The 12,955-nt window shown below is 40.7% G+C and overlaps 1 protein-coding gene across 1 annotated transcript in view; it reads right to left on the minus strand.

Annotated features, from left to right (window-relative positions):
- Positions 1 to 12,955, minus strand: part of LOC101851442 (meckelin) — a gene marked incomplete in the record, with an annotated part of 33,125 nt that overhangs the window by 17,717 nt on the left and 2,453 nt on the right. The window contains 11 exon segments of the mRNA XM_013088102.2: positions 332 to 412; positions 1,091 to 1,186; positions 1,489 to 1,552; positions 2,824 to 3,082; positions 3,451 to 3,572; positions 5,279 to 5,344; positions 6,118 to 6,195; positions 6,667 to 6,742; positions 8,301 to 8,409; positions 9,756 to 9,861; positions 10,265 to 10,347. Of these exon segments, the coding sequence (XP_012943556.1) occupies positions 332 to 412; positions 1,091 to 1,186; positions 1,489 to 1,552; positions 2,824 to 3,082; positions 3,451 to 3,572; positions 5,279 to 5,344; positions 6,118 to 6,195; positions 6,667 to 6,742; positions 8,301 to 8,409; positions 9,756 to 9,861; positions 10,265 to 10,347 (1,140 nt within the window).

Raw genomic sequence — 12,955 nt, forward strand, 5'->3', positions numbered from 1 at the left:
CCGCTTTAAAAAAATTATAATAATACTGTTCTTCATCCAGGAATTCCGCTGGGGTTATATGAAAATGATGAAAAATTTATCAAGTTGCATTTCCAAACAAAAACACATTTTATAATGATAAATCATCATTATAATCATCATCACTACCTAATCCCTATAAGGCTCTAAGCTCTGTACAATGTAGAATTATCACCCAACTGATATTTGCTTGTTGAGAAAACAAATGCTAAGAATAAGAACTGTTCTCCACACGAAAGTAACAGAATTAATGAGGGAAAACCCTATTTACCGTTTCCAAAAGATACCAGCAGCTTCTGAGCTCAGCACTTACCTGAGTCAGTTGGTGACTGGGTTGCCACGTTGTCTACCAGGAAAAACCTGCGCATCAATTTCCACTCCCCGATGTCTGAGCCTGTGTGGGGACACGGGAGGGAAAGAGAAACTTGTCTTAGAGAGAGGAGGGAGAGAAAAAGGGGGAGAAGGCAGAACGAGAAGGCAGGAAGACAAAGGGGGGGGAGGTGGAGAAACAGGGGGAAGAGAGAGGAGGGGGAGAAAAAGGGCGAAGAGGGAGAGAGAGGAGGATGGAGAAAGAGAGAGGGGAAGAGCGAGAGAAAGGGGGATGGATGAGAGGCAGAGGAGGAGTGGGGGAGGAGGGGAGACATGAAAAAAGGGAAAAAAGGAGAGGGGGAAGAGGGAGAAGGAGGGAAAAGGAGGGAGAGACAAGAGTATGAGAGAGAGAGAGAGAGAGAGAGAGAGAGAGAGAGAGAGAGAGAGAGAGAGAGAGAGAGAGAGAGAGAGAGAGAGAGAATATATATATATATAGAGAGAGAGAGAGAACAAAGATAGAGAAAGAGAACAGAGAGAGAGTACAGAAAGAGTACAGAAAGAGATAAAAAAAAAAGAGTACAAAGATAGAGAGAGATGGGGAGAGTTCAGAGATAGAGAGAAAGAAAGAGACAGAGGTAGAGGTAGAGAGTAAACAGAGAGAAAGAAGAGACAGTACACAGATAGCAAAAGAGAGAGTACAGAGATAGAGAGAAAGAAAGAGGCAGAGAAAAAGAGAGAAGGAGAGTAGTAAGCCAGCTGTTACCTTCATTGACTCTATTCCCCCGGAAGTTTCGGTAGTTCAGAATCTTCACTGGGACACGGTATAACGTCTCCCGACCGTCAGACGTGTACCGCAGGTCTCACACTAGGTCAAGGCCACAAACAATCAAAGTTGTTGTTTTTTAACGCTACATTTTCATTTTGATTGTTTTTTCAATAAACTTTTTTTTTCCAAGAGAAAAGCAGAATTCTTTAAAAACACAACTTTTAAAGAAGTGTGTATAAAAACAGGGAACCTTTTCTAGCAACAATTTTTTTTTTAATTTGACACTCACACTCAAAGTAAAACGTAGACAAGTCCAGCACAATTGTCGCTGTATGGAGTGATCGAACACTGTCTGCTTACTTACTCTCCCAAGCAAAAATGACTGTAAAGGATACAAATTTCGTAGAACTTGAGGGGATACTTGACAGGGTCCCACAGCGACAGCGCCGGAATGGAACACTGAGGTCGGGACACACACATTAAAAAAGGTTGGAAGGGAAGTTGTCATTTTTTAAAAGTTTCACGGTACTTGCAACACAATAAGGTCATATAAGTGCAAAAGATTAGAGGTGTTGTCAGAAAATAACATATGAAAAAAGGAGAAGCAGAGATGAGGACAATAGATGTCTGATTGGAAAGAAGGGGCACGCCACACCAGAGCATCCACCAACCTCCCACAACAGGCTGGTAGGCAGATGTAGGATGAGGTGGAGAAGAGATATTCATTTTTCTGTTTTAGTAAGTGTTTTACGGCACTTGAAACACAATAAGGTCATATTAGTGCCGAAGGTTAGAGGTGTTACAAGAGAGTAACAAACACAACAAAGAAGGAGGGGAGACAAAGACGATAAGACGTTTGATAGGAAAGAAGTAGCAAACCACACCAGAGCAGCCGCCAACCACCCACAGAGATATTGGGGTAAAAAAAATTAAGTTTAATTCAAGTAGAACACCTAGGTTCACTTATAAACAACGTAGTCTTCTCCTTCTTTTTTGTGTTCCTTCGCCAGACCTCAGGGAGAGGCGACTGCTGGTTCTTCAACCTGCAGAGCAATTGACTTTAACGTTTGCATCTGGGTTTTTTCGACTTACACAACACACAGAGCACAGACATGGCCACATGCTACACCACTGGAGAGAAAAAGTGCAAGGCAGCTTGGAGGATAGAGAGAACTGAGTAGTTTGTGCACACCATCGACTGTCTGACTGACATCAAGAACGACAAAAAACTTAAACTTCTTTTTTTTCTGTTTTGAACTTCTTTCTTTTTCTGCTTTGAAATTCTTTCTTTTTCTGTTTCGAAAAAAAACTTTAGTTCAGTCACTCACAGATAGGTCTGTCCAAAGACTACAGAATTATTTGTTAAAAGTTTTAATTTCAATATGTTCGTAATAAATCTCACTGCATTTTTCAAAGTATGAGATGAAACATGACACGTAAATGTTAGTCAAAGCCTTAGCAAGTATCAGATTCCTTCCCAAGACAAGTAATCAAAAACACAACAAAAAATAAAACTACAGTACAAGATTCATGATTAACACTGCTTTAGTTTCAGTACAAGTTTTACGGCACTTGCAACACAAATAGGTCATATACGTGCCGAAGATTAGAGGTGTTGCTTCTAGAGAGTAATATACAAAGAAAAGAGGGAGCAGAGATAAGGACGATAGATGTTTGATAGGAAAGAAGGAGCAGACTACACCAGAGCCCCGCCAACCACCCACACTTACAGAGTGACTGTAGTACGTGCCAAACACGAATGCTGCATTGAGGAAATTCTCAGAGGCATCACACAGCTGCAGAAAGCCTCCGGTCATCTCCTGAAAACCTTCGAAGACTCCGTCCAGAGAAAACTGGCCCACCAGGAAGGGGAAGGTCGTTGGTGGGTCCACGGTCCATTGAGTGCGGATCTCCTTCGAATACAGCACATCCTCCGCATCGTCCTGGATAAAGATTTGCGGCTTGATGTCGAAGTAGATGAGCGAATTTCTGTAACAAGAAGACAGCGCAATATGGTTATGTCAGTAGAATAATAATAATGAATAAAATGTCAGGTAAGTCAAATCTAGTCCAATGAAGAACAGGAAGAAAAGTAAAGGAAGGGACGATAATATAAAAAGAAAAACGAACACAAGTAATGTCCCAGTCACATCCGATACTCACACTATATCTACTAACACCTCCAGTACTCACACTATATCTATGAACACATCCAGTACTCATACTTTATCTATGAAGACACATTTATATCTCAGTCACATCTGGTACTCACGCATCAAGTATTGTCACCATATCTACGAACTCATCAAGTACTGTCACTATATCTATGAACACATTCAGTCACATCCGGTACTCACGGTATCTCAACAGTCAGGAGGTAACACGCCTGAGCAAGCCGTGCAGGACTGAAGCTGCCCTGGTACATGGTCAGCACACACATGTTGGCCAGAGACTGACATGACATCGAGTTGTTGTAGTCCTGGAAAAAAAATGTTTTTAAAAAAAGGGAACACTTGATCCTTCTTGTGGAAGCTCAGTATATTACTTTACTGTACTTTTTCCTGCCTCTGCTTCCTTACTGCAGTATTGAGGAGGGAAGCAAAAGTCTTTCTCTTGTTTGTTGTATCGAATGCTGCATGTTTATAATATTTTTGTCAGTGTAATGTCTCTCTGACCCCCTCTATCCATCTATTCCGGAGCCTGCCTCTTCCTCTGTATCCATTTCATATTTAGTAGTAGTCTCTCACAGTTATACTGTCTGGTGGTAGTCTTGACAGATGCCCAAACCATTTCATCTAGTATGCACTCACATATATTAAGTAGCTATAGCCATTATGTTGTCAGTCCACGTTCATCTCACGGAAAGCACCTGGCCTTGCGCTCTAAGGAACAACACTCTCCCCATTGTACTTACTTACTTCACCGAACGGGGACCGATTACTTGGCTAGGACAGTTAAAGGATCTCCTCACTATCTGAATGATTGAGTGCACGCAGAATGGCAGCTTTTTCTGATGAAAGCTGAGAGCGTCTCGAAATGCCAAACAGTCTGTTTGAGTCATCATGAATTGTACATCTATACAGCTTTCTTCACAGCAAGGGTATGCATTAGAAATAAAACCTGATATCTACAACACTGATATTAAAATATTATATATATAATACAGTCAAACCTGCCCTAACCATCACCTCTCCAAGACTATCACTTGTTCAACCCACCATTTCCCATCAAACTCCTTGCTTTTTTTAAAATATAAAATGACACTGTACAAGACATCCACCTGTCTAAGACAATAAGACAACCACATATATATACAACTGAACACAACTCCACCAAGAAGCCGGTAGAGTCACACAGAGGCCAACAATCCAAGACAACATCAAGGGAAGTCATGAGGTGATGAGGTGACGAGGTGATGAGGTGAAAAGGTGACAAGGTGATGAAGTGATGAAGTGATAAGATGAGCAGTCATGCACAGTGATTTTTTAAGGTCTCGGTGAAGGGATATGTGATACTCATGTCTGATGCCTACATCGTACTGTTCCTCACCCAGAATACAGTCTTGAGAAAAAGCAACTATAGATTGCTTCATTGCCAAATACAGCATCAGAGAATAAATTTTAGTCAAAATTAATCATAAGAAAAAAGGGGGAAAAAAGCCACAACAAAAAAATCTACATCATTAAACAGGGTAAACATTTTGATGTCAGGTGATGATCATGCAACTTGCCTTCGAAGGAAAAAGTATGGATACAAAATCCTCGCAACAATACAATGCCTTAGAATTACAAAGTTCTATCTGACACTTTTTACAGTTTTGAGTTACTCAGACCATGAGGTCAGAAACAAAAGGTTCTACATGCTCCATCAAAATTGTGAGATTATTTGGAGCTGTCATCAAGATATTTCAAAAACTGAATTCGAAAAAAGCTTGAGATGTTGTGAAACTCAAAATTTTTTACGTTAAATTTCCCTAAACCAAGTACTGAGCAGATAGAACTTTGTCACTCAAGAGTAATGAGAAGCCTTTCACAGAATACACAACACAACACAACACAATGAAACTAAATAGGTGTACAAACAATTTCTTAAAAAGTAAAGGGAGGGAGGGAGGGACATAACCAAAAAAAAGTAAGAAAGCCAGGAATATAGTAACCGAAAAACACAAAAAGATGTAATACACACCTTGCACAAGATGAACTCAGCAATGACATTTTCTGTCAGATACGCAGATGACACGGACTGGGAATTCTAGAAACAACAAAAATAAATCACATCATGTTCCATTCCACAGTGTTCTGTACATCATTATCCAAAAAACTAAGGTTATGAAATTTAATTGTTTCTTTTTACACTCACATCGACTGCTTCGTGTGAGACTCCGCCATACACCATTTTGAAAAGTGATGCATTATGGAGTCCTACACTTAGCACTCACTATGTCTCTAAATTTCTGTTCAAGAAAAAGCCAAAAGAAAAGACACTTTACAATGACATCCCAATAGAATTCTGAGCAGCCTGAGGCGGTCAGACCCAACAGGTTATTTATCTTTTCTTCATGTTCCCTGTCGACACTCAGGACAGCAAGCTAAAACACAACCAGAATCTAGAAGTCTGTTGGTACAACCTCAGACATGGCACCTCGGATTTTTTTATCCTTATCCAAGAGGAAAAGCTTCCCACTCAGTCCAACACCACAAACTGGTGATTTCGAGAGAGAATCCCCTGCTGTATCCCGGGTCTAACAAACCCCAGATACACCACGGCCTATTCTTAACCTTAATTAACCTCAAGCCACATACGAAATGTCTCGGCTTAACCTTAACCTTAACTAACCTCTAGCCTTAACTGACACATCACAGTTTAACTTTAATTAACTAACCTCTACCCTTATCTGACAGGTCATGGCTTAACCTTAACCTCAACTAACCTCTTGCCTTATCTGACTCGTCACAGCTTAACCTTAATAAACTAACCTCTAGCCTTAACTGACACATCCAGGCTTAACCTTAACCTTGACTAACCTCTAGTGTGATCTGAGACAACGATGGAGCATTGTAATCTGCAGGGAGGGATGACTTCTGAAAACAAATGTCTTTCAGCTGCAAAAAAATAATACAGAATTTGGGAGTCATTTTTGTGAAATGAAGGCCCTCAAGGACCTACACACTGAAATGTTAACATCAGAGCACCCGTCAACAACCAACAAGAGCGGATAAGATATCATAATATTAATCTCCACAAAGAGAAATTCACTGCAGTATGATAGATACATACATGTAAACGCCCCATACATACACATCAACACACACACGTCAGCACACCCCCCCACCTTTCCAACACACATGCACACACACGAATAGTCATATTGGACAGACATACAAAATTCTAGTCGAGCGTGGATATGTGCTATAAAAATGCATTTATTATTATTATTATCGTTATCATTATTATCATTATTATTATTAATATCATTATTATTATTACTATTACTGATATTATTATCATTATCATTATTATTATCACTATTATTATCAATATTATTATTATGAAAGAATAGGATGCGTGTTTACCTGCTCCTCTGTGGCACTGTCACAGTCACAGCCCCCAGCAGACCGGATACTCAGGGTGGTGCTGCAACGGTCACACCTAGGCAGCAAAACAGTTTTCTTTTAGTTTGTTTTATGTTTTAATAAGTGTTTAGTTTTAGTTTTAGTAAGGTTTTACAGCACTCGCAACTGAATAAGGTCATATGAGCGCCAAGGGGTGGATGTCAACAGAGAAGTCCAAAGGGGGAATCAGGCTTACTCTGCTCACCTCTCTAGCCTCAACAGCACAAAGTCTGCTTCGACTATCAAGGCACCCCGGAAATAGCAGCTCACAAAAGAGTGACAAACATACAAAAGAAGTAGAGGACATTTGACGACAGTGAGGAGGACGAAAGAAAAAGCAGCAGTTCCCCCTATGTTGTTCCGGCACAGTAGGAGCATGACATTGATAAATCAGCCCATGCACAATTCTACTGTGCATAAGAACATGTTAACATCCCTCCTTTGGGAATGGCCTAAAGACACTTCAGTCAGTAGAACTTCCTTGTTGAGGGGGTTAGTAAGTGTTTTACGGTACTTGCTACATACTAAGGTCATATCGAGGGCCGCAAAGTAAATTATGGTAATTCATGTTTTTCAAATTTTACAGGAGAGACAAAAAACGTATTTTCTTGACGCGTCTTTTTGGATAAACTTCATTTTCATAAAGGAGCCTACAAATGCCATGACTGACATTAGGCTCCCTGATGAAAATGAAGTTTATCCACCCAAAATGAGTCAAGAAAATCCGTATTTTGTCTCTCTTGTAAAATTTGAAAAACATGACTTACCATAATTTACTTGGCGGCCCTCGATATAAGTGCCGCAGATTAGAGGTGTTACAAGAGGGTAACAAACACAAAAAAGAAGGAGGGGAGATAAAGACGATAGATGTTTGATAGGAAAGAAAAAGCAAACCACACCAGACCACCCGCCAGCCACCTACTTTCTTTTAGTTTTAGTCAAAGCTTTGTGTTAGTAAGAATTTTGCAGCATAGCATGGTCATATAAATGCCAAAGATTAGATATGGGAGTGTAAGCAAAGTTAACAAATTCATATCAAACATACATTTCCTTTCCTATTGCTTTATTTTTACATTCAAACCTACATGCTCCACTAGCATCTGTGATACAGCAGTTACGCACTTCACTGTTGCACAAAAGTGAACCGAGTGTGATTCCCAAATGGGGACAGTTTTTAAAGAGTATCTCAGTCTATCTACTAGGATGTTGCATCCCTGTCTGGCAGGGTCGGAAGCCCGCCTCCTAAATGATCAGACTCTGTCGATGAGGGCATAAGAGCAAGGAAAGGTTTGTTTAAAAAAAGATGGTGAAATGGTAAATTTTTTATGTTCCTATCAACACTGTTAGAATATTTAAGAGGTGGGACCTCCGAGTTTAATATCCATCTCCTAAAGGACCCAGCCAAGGGGAAAAATCGAGTTAAGTGCCTTTCCCAAGGACACAACATCGGACTGAGCTGAGGCTCGAACCCCTAAACCCACAATCTCTCGATTAAGAGTCCAGTAGCCTAACCCCTAACCTACCGACGCCACTAATGGTTTCTAAAGTGTACAAAGAAAATTCTAGATCACAGATAGCTCCAACCCTCTTCCTACCTGTCGAGACCATCATTGGGCTGTGTGTCCGCACTACACGTCTGACACGTGACCTGACCTACTCCTGATGCTGTCGCCGTCGCAAAGTTCCCATCCAAAAGGCGTAGCACTGGAAACACATCAAGACTATAATTTAGTATCCTCCGCCTCCGTTAGGAAGAAAGAGCCTTATTCAAGAGTATGTATAAGATAAGATAAGATACATCTTTATTGTCCAGGTCCTGGCACATTGGTTTGGTATTTCATCACGTACACACACACACAAATACACACACACATGCACACACACACACACATAAACATGCATACACATGCAGGCTTACAGTCACAAGCATAATATAAATGAACAGTAATATAAACATATAATGAAACTAAATTCTGAACACACTATAATTTGATTGAAGGTGGGTCAGGGTGTTAAACCATGATTGTGATTAGTCTACAACGCAAGCACCAGGGATATATTAGATATAATGTATAGAAACTAGATATAGCAAGGTCCACCGCGATTTCATACGTGCTCAGCAACATTAATCTGAAACCTAAACTTGCTTCCCGCTAGACTTGGTGCAGGTGGATTAAAATCTAAACCAGTTTAAAAGTAGGTCTGGCTCTCAGAAATTTCCGATTGGTCTGGTTGCTTCTTGCACACAGGCCCATCACCCCTTCCCTGTCACTACCTCCCCATCACCACCTCTATGTAACCCCATTCCCCATCACCACCTCCCCATTACCCCACTCCCCATTACCCCTCTCCCCAGTAACCCAACTCCCCATCACCACCTCCCCATTACCCCTCTCCCCATTACCCCTCTCCCCAGTAACCCCACTCCCCATCACCACATCCCCATAACCCCACTCCCCATTACCCCACTCCTAATCACCACCTCCCCATTATCCCTCTCCCCATTATCCCTCTCCCCATTACCCCACTCCCCATCACCACCTCCACGTAACCCCACTCCCCATCACCCCCTACTCATCGCAAACTATGTGCGATTCTAGATAGATCTAGGCCTAATCTATACGCTCCCTTGTGTCAGCCCTACCCCATCCCTGACGCTATCTCAGAGAAAGTAAGCCTGAGCCCAGGGCTCCCCTCGAACAAAAAAAAGGTCAAAATGGGTTGTGTCTCCAACTTCGTTATCTAAATCAGGCATATGAACTGGATATTCAGATATCTATTTGGATTTCTGCCCAGCACTGATATAACAGCTTACAGCATGATACTAACTGAGCTTACAGTGCCCAACCGCCCCCACATTATAACATGGCCAATGCGCCATCTAAGCATGATGTCACTGCATACATAACGAGAGAGTACTCTGAAAGGAGACAACAAAATTTTGTTTTTTCTTGTCATCCTCCTTGCCCTTTTCAGGTTCCTCATGGCCTTCCCCTTGTTCACTTAACTTGAGGATTCCATTCCAACACGTTCTATTTTCTTGCTCTCACCATTTACTTCTCGATCTCCCAAGCATTTATCGCAAGTCCCCGTGGCTGCGCTGGTTACACCGGGACACTCCACGCATTCCCAGCCATCGTCTGACACAGCCTGGTTCTGAGAAAGCCAAACACAAGAGCAAGTGCTACATCAAATTTGAATTCACTCTCACTTAGAAAAGAAAGTTTTTACAACATTCTAACTAGAGGGATCAAATCAAGACCTCAACTTGCCACTTCCTTACCCTTAAATCTTCTTCTCACAACCAAATGCAAGTGAAGTCTTTCTTGTACTTCTACAAATCAACAAAGTTAAGTCTTTCTGGTACCTCTGCAAATTAACAAAGTTGAAAAACCTCATTCACAAACGTTAAATAGAAAAGGGAAGAGGATAATGTTTACTTTTTTTCCTTCTCTTTCCAGTAACAATATCTTTCAGTAAAAAATTTTGTAAAATGGAGCCTTCCATATAATTGTCACTCCCTTAAACAGAAGACAAAAGAACAAATCGATGAACTCACAGCTCCACATGCCACACAGGTTACTTCCTTTCCACCAAAATTTTTGGCATATCTATAACCAGGTTGACACTCGCATGTTAGACCTGCAGACAATTAAGAACAAGAAAATATATATATGTAATATATATAATATAATTTTTTTTTAAACAACTATGACATTTGTTTTCAGAACTTGTGAAAAAAAATAATGTCAAGTGCAAAAGTTGACCAAAATCAAATCACGGCTGTAGCAAAAAAAAAATTCCTAACTTCTGTGAGAATGTGCATTACACAGTGAGTAGAAAGCTTGGGGTTACTAATATATTTTAATATAAAAAGCAATCATTTTCTTCTTCCTCTTCACTTTTTAAGAAATGGCAGGAGCACACATAATATATGCTCTGAAGAGATCTCCCGTTCCTAAGTAAATACAGTTCAGTATAAAAGCAGACTTCAGGGAAACAAAGACACACAGACATACAAATAGCACTGCAGACACGTTAGTTTATAGTGAGGGAAAACAAGGTCCATCGTAGTTGTCTCTGTCTATAAGTATAAGCCTGTTCTTAAGGAGACAGAAAAAGTGTGTTCTTAAACAGACCGGGTTCTGAAGAAAATTTCAAGACGCACAAATCAGCTCCAAACTTCTGGTTTCCCTTATTCATTCTACGATGAAATAATGACCCGTAGACAATACTGATTCCAGAAGGAAGTTAAAAAGGTTTACAAGTTTATTACTTTAATGTACATATTATGATATTTAACAAAAGGTAAACTAAGAATGAAAACATGGCTGGATTGGGTCAAAGAGATCCTTCAAAAACACAGTATGATGATCCACAAAGCAAAGCACGTCCTGGCCCACGTCCGACAATCACATCTCCCCTTGACACCTTAGAAATGGTATAAAAGGACACAAAAAGCACAAAGGAAGTAAGAACTCTATATAAACAACTATTGTAAACACTTCATGACGAAGTCTTCTCTGTTGTTCTAAAAAGCTTCCTCCTACTTTCTAAATTCTCTTCTGCTTTTCTTCATGGAAGTATTTCCACCCGAGGTGGGAATAGTTGTTTTTTTTATTCCCATCCGGGTCAGGTCACTTCTCATCTTTTGTATCTCTAGATAGATCTAGATATCTCAAGATTCTTAGATATGTAATACAGGCTGAAGGCCGACCTCTGAACCTGGGGTGAGAATTAGACATGACTCGCAGATCTAAGTAGATCTTGATAGAAATCGAGTATGTCTCTACAATATTATGCTGGGTCTGGAAATATTGAGCACATTCAAACGAGAGTGCTAATGCTAAGGGGGGAAATATCCCTTTTAGCTTTTGAATGCTTTCTCTGTCACATCAAACCAATCTCATTGAAAGCAAAGAAAAAGGCCAAAAATATGAATGAAAGTAAAACTAAATCATGCGCTCAAGAACACACACACCTTAGTCAAAAATGGAGTTAAATGTTTAAAAATCCCCTTAAGGGGGTGGGAATTAAGAAAAAATTTTACGCAGTGACTATTTCTCCAAACTCTCGGGAAAATAAACTTGACCTCTATTTTTCCGCTCTCAAGATTTTTTGGTTATTTCAGAGATTTCGGCGTCATCTTTCATTCTGCCATTCTGCGAGGACTTGGGGGAAGCATTTTTTGCATCGAATTCGATTTCTAGAGCTAAATTCTAGAGATTTTTAAATGTCTGAATATTCAGATACTTCAATTGTGGTTCGGGCAACGTTCCCGGACTATACTTCAATTGAAATTAATGCCTTCAACAGGTACTGTCAGAAAACAAGACTGCTCGACTTTGGCAGTAACTTATTTTGCATTTAGTCACCCCTAAAGTAAGAACATCTTTGTGGACTTTAAAAAGGCCTTCGACAGGGTCTGGCATGCAGCCTTTAGTTCTTGTAAGAGTTTTACGGCACTTGCAACACAATAAGGTCATATAAGCCTTATTTTATGGGCAACCATGAGGAAATATAACATCAACGCCAACCTGATCAACGTCATACAACAACTATACGACAAGGCCTCCAGCGCAGTCTACCTTAACAGCAACATGGGGGATTGGTTCAGGACAACGGTCGGGGTGAGGCAAGGCTGTTTGCTCTCTCCCACACTCTTCAGCATCTTCCTAGAACGAATCATGACTGACACTCTGGAAGACCACAATGGAACAATCAGTATTGGAGGCAGGACAATCACTAACTTGCGTTTTGCCGATGACATCGATGGATTAGCAGGAGAAGAACAGGAGCTCGCCACATTAGTGGAGCGGCTGGACACAACCTCAGCAGCCTACAGCATGGAGATCAGTGCCGAGAAAAACCAAGCTAATGGCCAACAACATCAATGGCATCAACGCGGACATCAAAGTCAGGGGCGAGAAACTTGAAACCGTCAACAGCTTCAAATACCTCAGATCTATCGTCTCAGATGAAGGCTCAAGGCCAGAAATTCTCTCCAGAGTCGCGCAAACAACAGCTGCGCTGTCAAAAGTGAAGCCTATTTGGAGGGACAGAAACATCACGCACAGCTCAAAAATTAGACTAATGCGCTCACCAGTCATCTCAATATTTTTATACACACGCCTGTGAGTCGTGGATACTAACAGCAGAATTAGAGAAAAAGATTCAGACCACAGAGATGAGATGTTACCGCAGACTCCTTGACATCTCATACAAAGACCATGTTTTAAAAGCTGAAGTA

Source organism: Aplysia californica, unplaced genomic scaffold (assembly GCF_000002075.1).
Source record: "Aplysia californica isolate F4 #8 unplaced genomic scaffold, AplCal3.0 scaffold00686, whole genome shotgun sequence".
NCBI classification, from domain to species: domain Eukaryota; kingdom Metazoa; phylum Mollusca; class Gastropoda; order Aplysiida; family Aplysiidae; genus Aplysia; species Aplysia californica.